The sequence below is a fragment of the Coffea eugenioides genome, chromosome 2, assembly GCF_003713205.1.
Source record: "Coffea eugenioides isolate CCC68of chromosome 2, Ceug_1.0, whole genome shotgun sequence".
In the NCBI taxonomy this organism is placed as follows: domain Eukaryota; kingdom Viridiplantae; phylum Streptophyta; class Magnoliopsida; order Gentianales; family Rubiaceae; genus Coffea; species Coffea eugenioides.
Genome location: NC_040036.1, coordinates 20,715,397 through 20,732,977, shown reverse-complemented (window position 1 = coordinate 20,732,977; position 17,581 = coordinate 20,715,397). Strand labels below are relative to the sequence as shown.

Here is a 17,581-nt window from a genome sequence, read left to right as displayed (position 1 = left end):
CACAAAAGGTTTGCCTGTTGCTGATAGGTTTATGATGCTTTTCTTCTTTATTTTTCGTGTGTTGTATGATTCAATGAAAAAAATTTTGGCAAATTGTACCGTAAACCTCTGAATGGTTTGTTTTGAAATCTTTCGCGGGGGACTGCAGGGGAAACCCTCGCCCCATTGCCACCCCTAGAAGTGAGGTCGTTGTTGTTGATACAATTATGCTGCAAAGCCTGCAATAGCTACAGTTCAGTTGGCAATTTTTAAGGCAATTCTTGCCGTCTTACGAGAAAAAAAGATTTAGAAAACCGGCTCCTACCGGATGCACAGGAGAAAATTTATCTCATTGGACCAACTACTTTCGTAAACTAAAGTGTAAATCACATTAACCTCACATTAAATACAATTCAAATAAGATTATGAAGTCTCTATTCATCTCATTAACGGTATCACATTGGTTAAAAATTAACTACTAAACTTGTTATATAATTAGTCCACACTGAGACAAATTTGTGATTGGACATTAAGATAATAACTATCATTGCAAAGGCTATTTTTTTTTTAATCCTTATTCCACGCCACACCTTTTCTATCCCCAGCTGTTAAACCCAAAATTTGAATGACGGCAAGGAGAACTCTGAGAGTATTCCTCTTGTCATTGAACTAATCCCAGTAATTGAAAAGATTGAAATCCCAAATGTCATCTAAATAATGAAGCAAAATAGGAAATTTCTCTTTTAGATTGGCCATTCACCTAGTCCCTCTGCCAGATTCATTGCCGGGTCAGGAGGTATAATAAATGTGGTCTTAATATTTTTTATTAATAAAATAATTGTTATTTTTATAAAATAAAATAAAACTTTAATTAATTAAATGAGTATTTCTTTGAATGATAAGTACACTTGATAAACTTTAGTTGATGGTATCCTTTTCGTCCAAAAATATTATTAGTCATTTGAATAAAATAAATAGTAGTGTAAGTTAATAGTAAACTTTTAGGTAGTACATAATCAAAAGTGTATTGCAAAGCAATATGTACAAAGGCAGTAAAGATTAAAAAAAAAAAAAGCAGGGGATTAGTCGGGCCGCCTTCGGGTCTTGACCCGGACAACCATGTGTTGACAAAAAAAAAAAAAAAAAAAAAAAAAGTAAAGATAAATTGTTTGAGTTTAACAATTACAAAAGGTTGGTGTACCAATATTCATTAGTAGTCACGTGTCAACGTCTAAGTGATGATACTTTGAGAATTGCCATTACAGAGGTTTTACTGTTGATCGAGCTGCTGAGTGCTGAGTTATGTAATTTTGTCGGCTTCCTACGATTTTTCCTCCCTTACGTAAAATCAACCGAGCCCTACGCCGCCATTAGTTAAGGACAAGCACATAAAAAAGATAATCGGTTCCTCTGATAAGGAAAAATGGCCATGGACATCAACAACCTTGTAGCTTTCCATGAAGCCAAGTTCATAGACCAAAACGGCGTGCTACGAAATTCTAGTGTGCCTGTGGTGCAGGAACTTGCGCGTCAACGGCTCGATTTCTTGCCCGAGAGGTTCATCAGGGTGTCGCCAACAGCTGATCCAATCGCTGCACCATCTTCAGAACTGCATGAAATTAGTAACATTGAAGTTCCTGATCCTCTTCCTTGTATAGACATGAGCAAAATTCAATTGGGGGACGATTTGGAGGACCGTGACCGGGAGTTAACCAAGTTGGCCGGTGCTGCTAAGGATTGGGGTATGTTCTTGATCGAAAAGCATGGAATAGAGCCCAAAATTTTGGATGAGGTGAAGGATGTGGTGAAAGGGTTCTTTGGGCTGTCATTTCAAGAAAAGAAAGCTAGCGTTGGATCATATCTTAGTGTTGACAACATGGGGTATGGGCGGAACTTTGTGAAGTCAGAAGATCAGCCTTTGGATTGGATCGATCGTTTAACAATGAAAGCTGCTCCCAGGGATGCTACTCAAGGACTCCGTGTCTGGCCTCAAAATCCTCCGAACTTCAGGTAACTTGATTTCTTCTGTGGAAACAACAACCCAGGAAAAAAACATATCCACAAACAGCATCGTTGCCCTGGACATTCTTATGTTTCTTGACCTGATCAATGACATTGATCATTCTACATATAACTCATCAACAAAGAAAGGGTTGTCCTTTTTGATTGACTATTGTTCATGTCATAACGACTGATTTAAATTAAGGATTAATCTTTTCTACACTGACAATATATACACTGTCAACAATGTTGGATAAATGACAACTATATAAAATTTGAATTTAAATTTTTGCACACATCTCATGAATCAAACGGTGATAATGTATGCACTGTCAGTGTATATAATATTTACTGTTAAATTAAATGAGTCGCAAGTGTTGTTTGGCGTTCAGGACTGACTGCCCAAACCAGCGGTAGATGAGGGGTGGGAGAGCACGGGCCCACTGCCGCCTCCAAAATTTTCCTTTTTACCTTTGCAATTTAGAAAAATATTTGTATTTGCCCCCACTGAAATGTTAAGAAGTGAAGTATGCATTGGACAAGTTTTGGAATTTAATGAAAAATAGTATTAAATAACTAAAAAATTTCTAAATCTATAATCTAGCCATTTGATTCCCTTGGAAGTTGCAGTAATTTATGCCTTGTTTGTTATATGTTTCACTCATTTAGTCCTTTGGAGCTTCGTATAGTTTTTAACTCATTCATTTAGAATCTTATATAATTAATGATTGTTTAGCTAATTACATTGAAAAAGATGTATTTTACACGTTAAAATGAAAGGATTGTACATCATTATCATACCATGAAGACCCGTTGTGAGCAATTTTAAATGGATTTGTATGCTTTTTCAAGTAAAATGATAATTTTATGAGTAAATTAGAGTATTTTTTTTCTACGTTGTTTATAAAATAAATGCATTAATTCTACTAGTTACGTGAATACTGACATGTCCTATTTTTTAAAAAATTAAGAAAAAAATATATGTTAATTTTGCCCCCCTTTGAGAATTTTTTATTACTCCGCCATTGCCTGGACTTCTAGGAGTTCTGCATTTTGAGCATTTTCTTTAAGTTTCAACTTTTAATTTTTCTACACTTTATTCTTATCTTTGTTTCTAGTCCTTATTATTGTTCAGTCTTTTTCGAGGAAGAATTTCATTTATTTTTTGAATTGTTTGGGAAAAATATAAAATAAAAGCATTCACAACTTGTTTCTTTGATGTCAAAATATAATTATTTTGTTTTTTGTCCTAAACTCCCAAACTAAGCCTAAATGACTAGTATGTGGGTCAGAGTTGCGTTTGATAACTATAATATTTGTTTTGTAATTTTTCTTAATTTTATCAATTCCTTGTATTTATTAATAATTTTTATTTTTTTATAAAAAGTCTTGTGTATTAGCCACTCGTTAAAATGTACTTTAGGGGTTGGATTTTTGAAAATGTAAGATTAATTAGGGAAAGTATATAAATGCTAAAAAGGGTAATAATTGTCCGTATGTGTATATATATAATAGGTTAGATAAAATTTAGATACATTAACGAGTGATTGATAGGCACCGGTTAAAAGAACCCTTTCATAATATTATTATTGTATTTTTATATTTTTAAATACTAAAAAAAACTTGTGAGGGCTTTCATATTGTTTAGGCGAACGCAAAATGCTTGTCTAACACTCGCCTTTTAAAATATTACCTTATTTGATAATCCAATTCAGCATTTAAATTTAATAGATTCAAATCTTAATATGTTCAGACGCGTTTTTTAATCAAAAATTAAATATCTGAATTGATTAAATGTCACTGAATTTTTTAAGCAAAACTTGTTTCTAAAAATAAGTAATAAGTTATTCACTTATTACTGAATGTGATATATATTCAAATATATTTGATTTAATATTTAACAATTCAATAAGTTAATGAATTCAGATTTCAAATTTTAGTTTTCGGATTTCAATTTTATCAAACATACCGCCTTTTCAAACTGGCGAGGATCATGACATGTCTCTCTTGCATTATTGGTTAATAATAATTTCTAATAATAGTATAATATGCATCACACAGTACTTATATATTAGTTATTAACATATCTAGTCTATGCGGGAATGGGGAGCTTTTCAATCGAGTTCTGATTGCTGACGTGGCCCGCTTGCATTGGTTGATTGGTGGTTGTCCGCTCGTGTGAATTTGGTCGTCCGCTTCTTGTGTGAATTTGCTGGCCTGCCGATTGTTTCTTTCTTTCCATTCCCACGCCTGAATTCTTTCGTTTTTTTAACATATCTCAAACGTTTAACAATTCTTTTGGATTTTGTTTCTTTTTTTTTTGCTCAGCCGTTTTGTAATACTTTTTCCCAATTAATTTTTCGTTATCTAATCAATTGTTTCATTTTTTATTACCTAACACATAACATTTAGCTTTCAACTTCATACAATTATTAGCATTTTTTTGTGGTTTCCAAATAAATGACAATTAATTATCAAATCCTTGTAATTGACACATACTAATTATTATTAACACGTTTTTTTTCCAACTTCATACAATTATTAGCTTTTTTTTTGGTTTCCAAATAAATGACAATTAATTAACAAATCTAACAAATCCTTGTAATTGACACATATTAATTATTATTAACACGTTTTTTTTTCTGAATATAAGAGGGGGGGGCATTCGCCTATTATTATCAAATTTTCATTACAACTTTATATGTGATAAATTTAATTATGCCCAGTAAGTTTATATGTAAGTCAATTTTAAAGGTTTATTTTTATAGATGAAAAAAGGGACAAACACTTAACTCAACTCATTACTCTTGTCTTCTTTGCTTTTGGCGGGCTTAATAGTTAATTGTTTCATAATTAACTACTCTTATAAAGTAACACCCTTTATTACCAGGTCTTTGCAACGGACAAATTTTGTTTGTTTAGTTTGGCTGCATCGGTTCTCGATTTCTTCATCCGCCGCTCATATTTCCTGTCATCAACCTCCAGCCTCCTTTTGTTGACAGCTGATTTTACCTGAGCTGCGTACTACCTGGCTCATTTTTATTAGATTGCCCATCCTTTCTGCCTCCATTTACGCTTCCTCATAGGAGCCTTCTGTAGTCTTTTTTGTCCTTTTCTGAGGTCATGCCTGTAAATCTGCAATCCGCCCCCGCCTCTTCTCGTTGTCATCCATCACCTCTTCTGCTTCCGTCGATTGACACTGTTCTCTGCTTTGCATTTGTATAATGGTTATACAGTTTCTCCCCTTTTCTTTGCATTTGTCCAACAGTTATAGAATTTCTCCGCTTTCCCCCACCAGATTTTCGGCTGCTCAACATCATGAACAGTGGTAATTGTGCATCTGCTCCTTTCTTTACCCTTTTTTACTGCTCTTGTTTCTTTGCTGAACAGAAGGAACTACCTCATAAGCATTGCTCTTTCTTTTTCTTTACCTGTTTTGAACCATCCTTTTCCCTGCCTTATTTGTTTAGCTCCGATTTGCGCTGCTGTTGTTGCTGCTGCTTCCTGGTGAGCACTTGCTTTTACAGTTTGTTTTCTATTGTTTTCCCTCTACTCGTTTGAATACTTCAGAATTGCTGCCATACTGCTGTGTTTTTTTATTTCTTCCTTGCTTCTTTGCTCTCTTGCGACCTGGATCGCCCATTTTTATTTTCCCCTGTCCCTGCTAAATTCTTATCACCAAATCAACTTCTTTTTTTTTTTTCTCTCATTTTTTTTCCACCTTTTCTTGTTACCCCTTACGTTCTCGTGGTTTCTTTGATAGCTTCTGCTGTTATTCGGTTCTACGGTGTTTAACTTCTTCGTACAAGCAGGTTAGTTTTCCTCATTTTGTTCTGTTCTTCTTTTACTCTTTTCTCTATGTTCTATGCTTTAATTTGTACCTCTTTGACGTTCATTTTCTGATGCATCGTTAGTTTCATCCTGCTCCAGTTCTACCTTTTATTGTTTGCCTGTTTCTGACCTTTAAACCCTTTTATGATCTTTATACATTCCATGTATACGTTATTCTGTTGTTCCTGATGCTGTTCCATTGCCAGTAAGAAAATGCCAACTTTTTGCACTGTAATTACCTGCCTGATTTTTTTCCCCTGTTAAATATTTGCTTTTTCCTCAACTGTTAGCCATTAGCTTCTTTTCATCTCTGCTATTTGTTTGATTTTTACTCGCTCTGCTTTTTGTCATTTTTTAGTTTACATTCTTTTTTTGCTGAGTTAGATGTTCCTTTCTTTATATAATCCTTCGGCGTTTTAGCACTCTTAGCGATCTTGAATGGATAGAAATGCTGTTCGCCGAAAAAAGTATGCAGAAATGCCACCGCTGAAAAAAAAAGAACTGCTTCAACGTCGAAGAGAAAATAGATCTGCCAAGAAAAAAGATACACGCTTACTCTCGCGTATTCGCAAGGTTCCCTTTGGTTATATAGAATCAGGTGTTTCTTTCCCTGATTCGAACCATGGAAACCTTGATAGTGCGAATCACCCTTCTCTGCATAGTAACGTGTTAGGAGGTGAAGTATTGAAGAGCGGTCATGACAGTGCCGATGTCATTACTGAGGCATTGCAATATATGTCCTCTCGCAACTCTGCTTCTTTTGTTCCTCATGTTGCCTTTCCTTCTACTGCTGAAATAGCAAGCCACATTCCAAATGCAACTCTTCTTGCAGGTATAGTCAGTAATGTCCTTCTTCCTTCTTATCCAATGGGTTGTTTTTTGACCGCCTTCACTCCCCTGCCTACTGGTTGCTGTTTTTACATTTCAATTCTATGTAAATGGATGGATCTTCATTTACAATCTGCAGAGCTTCCACCTGCTGCTAAGGCTGATCTTAGGAGCTGCAAAGGAAAATTCCTTCCAGAAAAAAGAAAAAATTTGAACCTCTCTTCTTCCACTATTGAGCCTGATTTTTGTCTGCCTAGGAGAAAAATTAGGACCTCCATACCTGTAGCGTTGCATGAACGTCCGAGCGATTGCTTTGATCATTCGGATTGTGTCATCCCAGGTACTAGCTCTGGCAAAGAAGATTTGCCTACGAGCTGTCTTTTTCAGAATACAGTAGAATATTGTTCTTCTGCCCATGTTTCTATGAATTGTGAAAATCTTTATCCCCTCGGAACTGCTGTTCATGCAGCCCCATTTCTGCACCAAAAAGACAAATCTTTTGAGAGGCACGATTCTATAACTAGATCTGCTTCCTCTGTTCCTGTGATCTCGGTTAACAGGACCAACAGTTCTTCTCATCTTTTTAGAAGCATTATGCAACCTTCCAGCATAGATAAAGATCCTGTACTTGCTCATCAGCTTTTTGAAAATGTTGTTACGTACTCTCCTTTGGCCAAGGTTTATATGCAACCTGGTCAGCTGCAATCTCCTTTCAATGATAAGCACCGACTATTTCATTCTGAGAAAAATATACCACCCTTTGAGAACCAACCTTTTGAAGCAGCTTCTACATCTCAAGGTATATTTTTTGAACAGCGGCTACTCTCAATGCAGCCCTTCTGAATATTCTTTACTTCTGACCACATCCAAATTATATTCATTCAAATGACATCAGCCTGTTTTGTTTAGCTTGTTTCTTTATACGCTTGCAGAAACCACCTCTGCTCAAGTGAGTCGCTCTATGGATACTGTTGAAAGAAATGATTCGGTCATGAATGCAGCGGAAATTGCCCGCTCTTCTGCTTTCCCATGTAGAGAGCAGCCTTTTACCCGAGAACGCTGTTCTCATCGCCGTGTGCCGAAGCAGGCTCCGGGTTGGCATTTTATTTCTCAGTAGCTATTTAGATGCCATTGCTAAATAACCTGATAAAGGCCCCCCTTAGATCGCTTCTCAATTGTAGCTTCGAAATAAATGCAGCTGCACCTAAAAAGAGGAGCCAGCGAATGAATGCAGCTGCACCTAAAAAGAGGAGGCAACGACGAATTTTCCCAATCAATGAAATCCCGCATGAAGCTTTGGCTCTTCCAGATGCTCCTAATTGTGAGCACTGTGGAGCCAAGAGGTTCCATTTAGAACCTCCTAACTTTTGCTGCTCTGGAGGAGAGATTTCTATAGTTGCTCCATCTATGCCTTACGATCTTAAGCGCTTATTTATCGAAAATGATGAGGAAAGCGCTCATTTCAGAAATAATGTGAGGACCTATAATAACAACTTAGGATTCACGTCCTTTGCTGCAAAATATGATCCAGAACTGACCAAGAACACAAAAGGTGTTTATACTTTTCGTGTTCAAGGTCAGGTCTACCATTTCCTTAATAGTTTACTCCAGTCAAGCGAAAAACCTTCAGGAATTCAGTTTTACTTTTTTGATTCTGATGAAGAATTAGCAAGGAGGGTTGGAAGTTCTGATAAGCTGCGTGAAAGTACTTTAAAATTACTTATGCGTATCCTCTCGAACAATCCTTATGCTAGATTCTTTAAGAATCTCAGAAATGTCCCAACCATTGAGAGCTATAAAATTGTTTTGAATTGCTATCCTGGTTTAGACCAGCGTGTGTATAATCTGCCTACGGCCTCTCAAGTTGCTGCCATATGGACTGAGGATGACGATGAATCAACAGATAAAAATGTTCATATTCAAGTTTATACCCACTCTAATACCAGCCATAGAATTAAGCATTACTATGGCTGTTATGATCCTTTGCAATACCCTATTCTCTTTCCTCAAGGTGAATGTGGATGGCACCATGGTGTTAAAAAACTTCACAAAAGAAAGAGAAATGCAGATTCTTGTGAGAATGATTTCAATGTCGACCCTTCCTCTGTTGATGACCCTTCGCATTTACTTGATTTGGAGCGTAGAGGCAAGTGGATTTCTTGCTGTCTATCACTATTAAGAGTAAGCATCATACACTTTTCTGAATTCGTTTGACATTTTCCCCTTGGTTCGTTATAGCTGTTGAACATGGAAAGAATGAAGAGGACACTGTATCAGCGAGAGAGTATTATTGTTATAGGTTTCAAATAAGAGAAGATGATGAGTCAATGTTGCTGCACTGTCTTAGACTTCTACAACAATTTTCAGTTGATTCATATGTGAAGATAGAAACTTCTAGACTGGACTTTCATAGACACCGACAAAATGTGGTTAGGTCAGAAATTCTTCAAGGGGTATTAGACAGTGTCTCTGTGGGCCAAACTGAAGGTTCTAAAGTTGGTCGTAGGATAGTGCTACCTGCTTCCTTTATAGGTGGTCCTAGAGACATGAGGCGCCGCTATCTTGATGCAATGGCACTCGTGCAAAAGTACGGAAAGCCGGACATTTTCCTTACCATGACCTGCAATCCGGCATGGAAAGAAATTCAGTGCAATTTGAAATATCATGAGAAGCCGCAGGATAGGCCTGATCTTTTAGCTAGAGTTTTTAGAGCTAAATTTGAGATGCTTAAGCATGAACTTTTGAATAAACAGATTTTTGGTGAAGTGGCAGCATGCGTCTATGTCATTGAGTTTCAAAAACGGGGATTTCCACATGCTCATTTGTTGCTCATTTTAAAGCCTCAATTTAAGTTGCTCAATCCGGAGTCCTATGACAAGGTAGTCTGCGCTGAATTACCTGATCGGTCTCAATATCCTCATCTCTACTCTCTTGTTGTAAAACATATGATCCATGGCCCCTGCGGAGATATGGATAAAAGTTGTCCTTGTATGAAAGACGGTTCTTGCAAGAATCGCTATCCAAAAAATTTCTGCCCTCATACGACCCATGGTGAAGATAGTTATCCATATTATAGGAGAAGGGATGATGGCAAAAAAGTGAAAGTTCGCAGATTCACCCTTGATAATAGGTGGGTTGTGCCTTACAACCCCTATCTTCTTGCTTTGTTCGATTGTCACATGAACGTGGAAATTTGTTCTACCATTAAATTGGTCAAGTACTTGTATAAGTATGTGTTCAAGGGGCATGATCAGGTTTCCTTTAGGATTATGACAGATGATAGTGCTACTGATACTGACGAGATTAAAGAGTTTCAAAAAGGCCGATACATTTCACCTCCAGAAGCTTTTTGGCGCATCTATGAGTTCCGCTTAAATGAGATGACCCCATCTGTTTATTCTCTCCAAGTTCACCTTCCGAATCAACAGCTTGTTTCCTTTCCAAAGAGCTCAGATTTGCTGCAGTTGTTAGCTAAAGTTGATTTTTCTAAAACCATGCTAACTGAGTTCTTCAAAATGAATGCAACCAACCCAACTGCTGAAAACCTTAAATGCTTTTATAAGGATTTCCCTCAGCATTTCGTTTGGTCTTCTAAGTATAGGCATTGGACAGAAAGAAAGCGTCGAAAGGTCATAGGTAGACTCGTCAGTGTTAATCCAAGAGAGGGAGAAAGGTACTATCTAAGGCTTCTCTTAAATCATATTCCAGGACCGCTATCATTCGATGATCTCTTGACTGTTCATGATCAAAAAATGGATTCGTTTAGGGAGGCTGCTTTGGCGCTTGGATTGTTGCAATCTGATACATATATAGAAGAAACACTTGATGAAGCTGCTGCATTTCAAATGCCATCCTCCCTCAGATTATTATTTGCTACTCTTCTGGTCTATTGTTCTCCAACTGATCCTGTGATGTTATGGAGAAAATTTGAATTGGACTTTTCTAAAGATTATGAGCGGCATAAACAATATCATGACTACTCTCCCGCTCAAATTAGGGGCCTGGTTCTGGCTGATATTAACAAATCACTTCAGCAGATGGGTACAAACATTGCTGCCTTTCAGTTACCATTAGATGATCTCGTTAGTGTAGAACAGGCTCACCTAACAAAGGAGATAGAAGCTGAAAGAAACATAGACATACTGCCTGAAGATCTATTAATGTCTTTGAAATTAAATTCCCAGCAAAAGTATGCTTATGACATCATCCTACAAGCATGCTTTGCTTCCCAAGGAAATTCTTTTTTCATTGATGGTCCTGGAGGTACCGGTAAAACCTTTTTATACCGGTCTCTGCTTGCTACTCTGAGCTCGCAGGGCTATATATCAATGTTAGGTCTCAAACTGTCCTGCTATCTTTATGGGACGATTTTCTGAACAATGAAGGCCAAGCTCTGTTGAACAACATGCAAAGCTATCCTGTAATTATTGGTCGAAGACTGAGAGTTAACAACTACAATGGTCTGTTCAAATGCTGTCTTTTTTGTATTATAACCTTTACTTCTAGCTCGGTATTCATTTTGTTCTTTATACTACAGGTGTTTCTCTCTCTACTTGGTTCGACTCTGCTTTGCTTGTTGATCCACCGATACAGGAAGCAAGACAACTCAAGAATTGGTGCAATGGCATTAACTGACATTTTCTTTTTGTACTTCAATGTCACTTATATTTTTACACCAACTGATATTTTCCTTACATCATCTTTTTTTTTGGTAGGGCAATGAGAAATGCAGAGTCAATTGCAGAGATCGTTGATGCAAAGAGCTACATTAAATACAATCCTGCACTTTCTTTAAAAAGAGACCAGAAAACTACTCTGATTTGCAATGTTACCCCATCACACAAGGTGATCAAATGATAACCTGTTTTATAATTTTATAACGTCGTATCTATTCAGTCTTTCACCTGATAAATGCCTATCTTTTAGACTGCTTGGGTCAAGGCAAATCTCTCCTTTGAACACATCTTCCAGAAATATTGGTACATGAGTTGTGCAAAATGTTACCGAGCTACAGCGGCAGATTATGGAATTGAATTTACTTGTAATTCATGCAAAGAAAAGGGACCTGCTATGCCTAGGTCCTGTATTACTAAATCACTGGCTTTAATTCTGCTACTTAATTTCTCTTAACCTTACTGTTACAGAGTGTATAGCCTAACAGCTTGTATACTTATTTTCAGATGCCGGTTTGACATTGAATTGAGCGATGACAGCGGAGCTATACCTGCTTCTATTTTTGGAGATCTAGCAGAAAATATTCTGACCTTTACTGGCCTTGAAGCAATGGATAACTTTAATCAGGTTATTTTAATTCATCGAATTTAATAATAAGTGCAATGTTTCCATGTCACCCTTATAGCTTCTTTGCTTCTTCCAGAATCTTGAGCTGCCACTTGAGTTTGTTCATGCGCAGCTTAAAACAAAGACATATCTGGTTCACATTAAGCCAGTCCAAACACAGCTCGCTGATGCCAGACAGCGTTATACAGTTCTATATTGCTCTGAACTTGAACCAAAAATTGCTCGTCCTCAGTTAACACATGAACCAGAATCTGTCTCTCTTTCAGCTGACCAGCAGACAGAAAATGAGCAGCTGTTGACACCAGGTTGATGAATATACCTGGAAGAATTGTGATGCATAACTATGTTTTCTTTGACTGAACTATTAACTTAGCTTAGCGTTGCACTTGCAGAACATGGCAGCTCTAGCTCAAAAGTGCGCCTTCGGCTCAGTGAAAAGTTTGATGAAACAGACACTGTTAGCACCAATGACTTTGACAGTCCAGATGCTGACTCTAAGAAGAAAGCAAAATTAGTCTGAATTGCCTTCGCTGCCTTTTGGATTGCTCAGACATAAATATTTTTTTTTGGTTTTGTGATCTGCACTTGTATGACTTTTGTTAATGGCTTTTGTTAATAGGCAGATTGTTAATGGCTTTTGAAAATACTGCTCATCCATTCACAATTCCCTGGCTTTTGTACGTGGTTATCTACTAAACAGCTTTTGTCGTGATCATTGAACTTTGATAATGGCACCTGTATCAAGGTTCTTGCCAGGTTTTCAAAGATTAACTGAAATCCTCCATCTTAGCAGAACCATGGGGATTTTTACAGATATCTTTGGATTCCTGACAATGAACTCCCTTCCTGTAGAACTAACAGCTTTGTAATCTATACAATGTGGGATTCCTTTCCATTTCGTTCTATTTTCTGCATTACAGTTGTTATTATCACTTTCGAACAACCAGTTCTGTGTACATAGTTGTTCATTTATTACACAAATTCTTGCCAGTTTTCAAATAAAACTTATATATTCTGTTCCTGCTGCTTACATGTCAGACTGTCTGCTCCACTTAACATGCCAAGTACACGATGACTTATAATTTTCCCTTCAAACCATTAAAGCACTACAAATGCACAGCTATAACATGCTGTCAATTGGCAGCTCGCACTTAATTTCTGCCATTCAATTGTCTTTTCTATTCATTATTTCTTACCATCCTCTGCTGCAACTAATTAATCTTTTCAGCCGTGGTAGGAAAGAGCTTGAACTTAGCATTAAAACCAATGAAAAATACACTCTTTTTTCATTCATCTTTTCTTTATATATATCCTCTTTATCATTTGCAAAATCATACATAAAAACTGTCCACCATACATTTGCACTGGCACATTTTCTGCACAAGAACTTGTCCACAGGTGAATAACTCTGCGATCTATTTCTAGCACTCATAAGATAATATAGGCTTGTGCTTACAATTTTTATTAACAAGGCACTTTTCTGATTTTTCAATTCTTCAGTTTTCTTCCTTATAGATCAATAGCAGATGCAATGTCTGTATCTCCAGCGAATTTTCCTCCGACAAATAGCTGTTTACCAGCTTGCTGTTTTCTGCTCAAATGCATTCACAGAGGACAGGTTAACTTTTAGTTCATGTTCACCTGCATTGCGGCATTTATTGTTGAATAGCATGGTATTCTCTGACATTATTTTCCTGTCTCATTTTTTCAAGGTATTACCAGCTCAGTTTGAATTGTTGCTTCATCAGCATCACTGCAATAGAATCACTCTAAGGTTTGGACTACGGCAATGGACCATCACAGTTACTGATCATGCATTCGGAGAAGGATGGGATGTTTTTTGTGAACACAACATTGTTAAAAGACATGACACGTTGTTACTTCGACATAGCGGAAATCTGATATTTGATGTCATTCACTTCTGTGAACTACAAAAACAAGTTTTATTGCCCTGGACAGTTCCCCTGCCAGACCTGTTGCACTTGAATAGCGTTGCATCACGAGGTGAAAATATCACTGTATCTATCTCATATCCTCATCCATATCATACATAGTTTTAAATTTAACTCATTATCACTGATTCCAGATGATATCCATGCACCTACTAGACACCAGCAAGTTGCTTCGTCACTCAGACCAAATTTCTGCCAAGATCTATCTGATTCGGTTTGCTTTTATCAAATATTTAACTCTGCAACTCCAAACAATTTGGTCAGCTATTCCATGTTTACCTGCATTCTCTTTATCATCCCAACTTTCTTGCAAGCAATTTCCTTTTGTTTCTGCATATCTTCTGATCTCAACCTCTTCATGACAGAAAATTCCACGCTTTATTGATCACTTCATCAATGGTACCAAGACTCCGATGTTGCTTATCAATACTGGAAACAAAAGTGCTCGGATAGGTGTAAAGCATAAATGCCTTCACAAAAACTGGAGAGATTTCATTCTTGAACATCAACTGCAGCACAACGAAACCCTTGTTTTTGTTCCGGAATTTGAAAATATATTTACGGCTTTGATCTTCGACGATACCGGAGTTGAAAAGATTTTTCCTTGGTATCACGCATTCAATATTTGTTCAGATGCTTGACGAATTTAACTGAATGTAATTTACCTATAAATTAAATACATTACCGATAATTTCAGCTTCATCTTAGCTACCCTATACAGCTATTGGCCCGTGAACCTTAATACATTACTTCTTGTTTGTATTAATTAATATTACAAAATTAATTACTCAGCTGGGCATTACTGGGCATCATTACATTCGCCCACCGCGCATCGCGCGGTGATCACCTCCTAGTATTACAGGAATTAGTGAATTGCTTGCTGGCATCCACTATACATCTACTTTAGGCAACCCAATTTAAATCAAAACACGTGAGCTAGTTTAAGATAGAAATCAATTAACCTACAAATGGAGATGAACTTAAGTTAGTAGCCTGGGCTGGATCTCAACATTCGAATGCCCTTACTGTCTGTTAAATAGATCTCGGACATAGGTACTGACATTTTCTCTTCCACATTTCTTAGCTATGCGACCGATGGTGCCACACTTAAAACATTTAGGATTATTCTCCGCATCAACTAAGTTGAAAATAGAGATAGAGCTGGTTCAGGATTTCATTTTCCATATTTGAGTGAACAAGTTTACCAGAACAGGCACTACTGCGAAAGGGAAACCCTTTCAGCAAAATAGGGAGAAAAAAGAAACCCACGCACATAGAATGGGAGAAAATTAGATCTGATAATTTTATACAGCACTAGTCAACAATTTCATTCTATACTGTCCATAGCCTTCAATCATCATCGACTTAGCATGATCATTAATTCGTCTCTTTCTATTTAAAAACTCCTTGTTCTCATTTTTTGTTAGTTAAACTTCTTTACTTAGCGAAGACGATCAAGTCAACCATAGCCAGTGTTATCAAATTAGACTTAACTGACCAGCTGATTCGTGAGACAGTCACCTCTTTCTGGAAACAATGTGGTTCATGGTTAAAATCAAACAACATTGCGAGACTAATCGAATCCTATTGTTACTCTTTCATCTTATATAACGTACACGTCTTGGTGCCTTTCCTTTTCTTTTCCCTACTTATTTTCTCACATTTATAAGAGACATTATTTCAAATTCAAGAAAAATTGAAGGGGAAAAAGGTCATTGGCCTGGACTTCTCAGACACATAAGCTTCCTGAATATACGTGACATTCTTGAAAATTTTCTATCATCTCCCGGCCGGAGCTCCTCTGAGTACATTCATAACCATGAATTGCAGGGAAGCAGTGGAGAAATTTGTAGAGAAAGCAAGGAAAATCTGCGATTCGTTACTCCATGCTCTTGCCGAAACCTTATCAGTAGACGGACAAATTTTCATAAAACAGTTCGACGACGAAAAGAGCGAAGTCAACGTCAGAGTGAACTACTACCCACCATGCCCGAGGCCTGACTTAGCTCTGGGAATAACTGAACATTCTGATGCTAGTGCCCTCTCCGTTTTGGTGCAGTTTGAAGCCTCTGGAGGACTCCAAGTGTTCAAGGACATGAAATGGCTCACGGTCCAGTGGCCGGTCGATGCATTGTTAATCAACGTGGGAGACCTGATGGAGATATTGAGCAATGGGCGCTTCAGGAGCAGTTGGCATCGCGCTGTTACCCAAAGGGATGTCGAGCGCTTTTCAGTTGCATTGTTCTACAACCCGCCTTCAGAAGCTGAGATTGAACCTCTCAAAGATGGGAAGTCCAACAATAATCATCACGGATATAAGAAAGTAGTGGTCGGGGAATACTTGCAGAATTACTATAAGATCAGCCCAACACCGACTAATTAAGTTTGCTCAGTTTTAGTTGTAGCAAATTACGAATACTAGCACTACTACTACTACTCCATCAACTTGGTCCTTTTATTTGTTGAACTGTGCACTTTGTCTCCTTAAATTTTAAAGAACTGCAAACAAGCCCAAAAATTGCCCTTCACTCCATTACAGAGGACAGATGGCTTACGTATATATGGGAGGAAGTTTTGTCATTTGGCTGTAAACATCACTCTTGATATCCCTAGCAGGCGAAGTTAAAGTGGTTTTATTGCAGACTCAGTACTCTTGGTCCTAAATGTGTTTTGTTGAAGCATGACTCTTCTTTCAAAGGAATGTTTTTGCTGATCCCTTGGCTAACCATGGACTTTGCCTTTTATCACTCGTCCTAAGTGTCCTCGTACAGTGACAAGCACTGTGGAGGAAGAAATTAGGGGGGTTAATTTCTCTTGTTTTAAACTTGTATCTTTTCCAGATTGGCTAAAGCAAATATTCTAAACTTTAAAGCTAAAAATGTTCTTGAGTTTCCATAAAACGATCCATTCTTGTCCTTCCTCGCACTGCAACCCCTTGCTCCCCAGTCCCCACTCTCCCTTCGGTTCTATTTTAATTTGTTGTCGCTTCCTCCCAATTGTCCAAGTGAATGTCTAAGCACTTTCTCCGTTTCCTCGTTCTTTTTGCTCTTTCATTTGTCGGTATATACCATATTATGTTTATACTAATAGTTACAAGTTTGACATTTGTACAAGCAATGGTTGCTTTGAAAGTACATGGCCATCGTGCTCTTCTGTGACACACGCCCATGGAAGCAGAGATTTCGAGCGCTTTTCTGTGACACTGTTTTGTAACCCGCCCCTGGAAGCAGAGATTGAACCTCTCGAAGAAGGGATGGCTAGAAAGAATGATGGTTAAAGATTATAGTTGTCGGGGATTACTCGCAGAATTGCTAGTTTGCTACAAGGTCAATCCAAGACCGACTACATTGAGTTTGCTCACCCGTAATAACTTTTGTTGGACTATTTTGATAAAAAAAAAAAAAAAAAAAATTATTTTATTTTAGAGTTAATTTCATACGTGTTATAATGAGAGACAAGTGGTGATGGTTTTTTGAGTAATTGGTACTTGAATGACTTTAATATTCAATAATATTAGGAATTAAACCTATTTTAGTTACTAAATTTGGTAATTACCTATAACCTTAATTTAATTAACCAATAATTTACGTCTTATTGCTAATGTAACTTATGCTTTTGAGTAGTCTTATCACCGCGTATGGACCTTGACTAGAAACTGCTACTAACACTAGTGAAACTACACCTAGTTA

The 17,581-nt window shown here is 37.2% G+C and overlaps 2 protein-coding genes across 2 annotated transcripts; both read left to right on the top strand.

Annotated features, from left to right (window-relative positions):
- Positions 1 to 1,311: 1,311 nt before the first annotated feature.
- Positions 1,312 to 16,540, top strand: LOC113762896 (flavonol synthase/flavanone 3-hydroxylase-like). The gene is made up of 2 exons (XM_027306527.1): positions 1,312 to 1,989; positions 15,723 to 16,540. The coding sequence occupies exons 1-2, from the start codon at positions 1,403 to 1,405 to the stop codon at positions 16,273 to 16,275; spliced, it is 1,140 nt and encodes a 379-aa protein (XP_027162328.1). The 5' UTR covers positions 1,312 to 1,402; the 3' UTR covers positions 16,276 to 16,540.
- On the top strand, positions 11,017 to 12,524 carry LOC113762897 (replication protein A 70 kDa DNA-binding subunit B-like). The gene is made up of 7 exons (XM_027306528.1): positions 11,017 to 11,099; positions 11,177 to 11,255; positions 11,355 to 11,484; positions 11,566 to 11,717; positions 11,820 to 11,940; positions 12,017 to 12,245; positions 12,333 to 12,524. Exons 1-7 carry the CDS (start codon positions 11,045 to 11,047, stop codon positions 12,458 to 12,460), a joined length of 894 nt encoding a protein of 297 aa, XP_027162329.1. The 5' UTR covers positions 11,017 to 11,044; the 3' UTR covers positions 12,461 to 12,524.
- Positions 16,541 to 17,581: the final 1,041 nt, after the last annotated feature.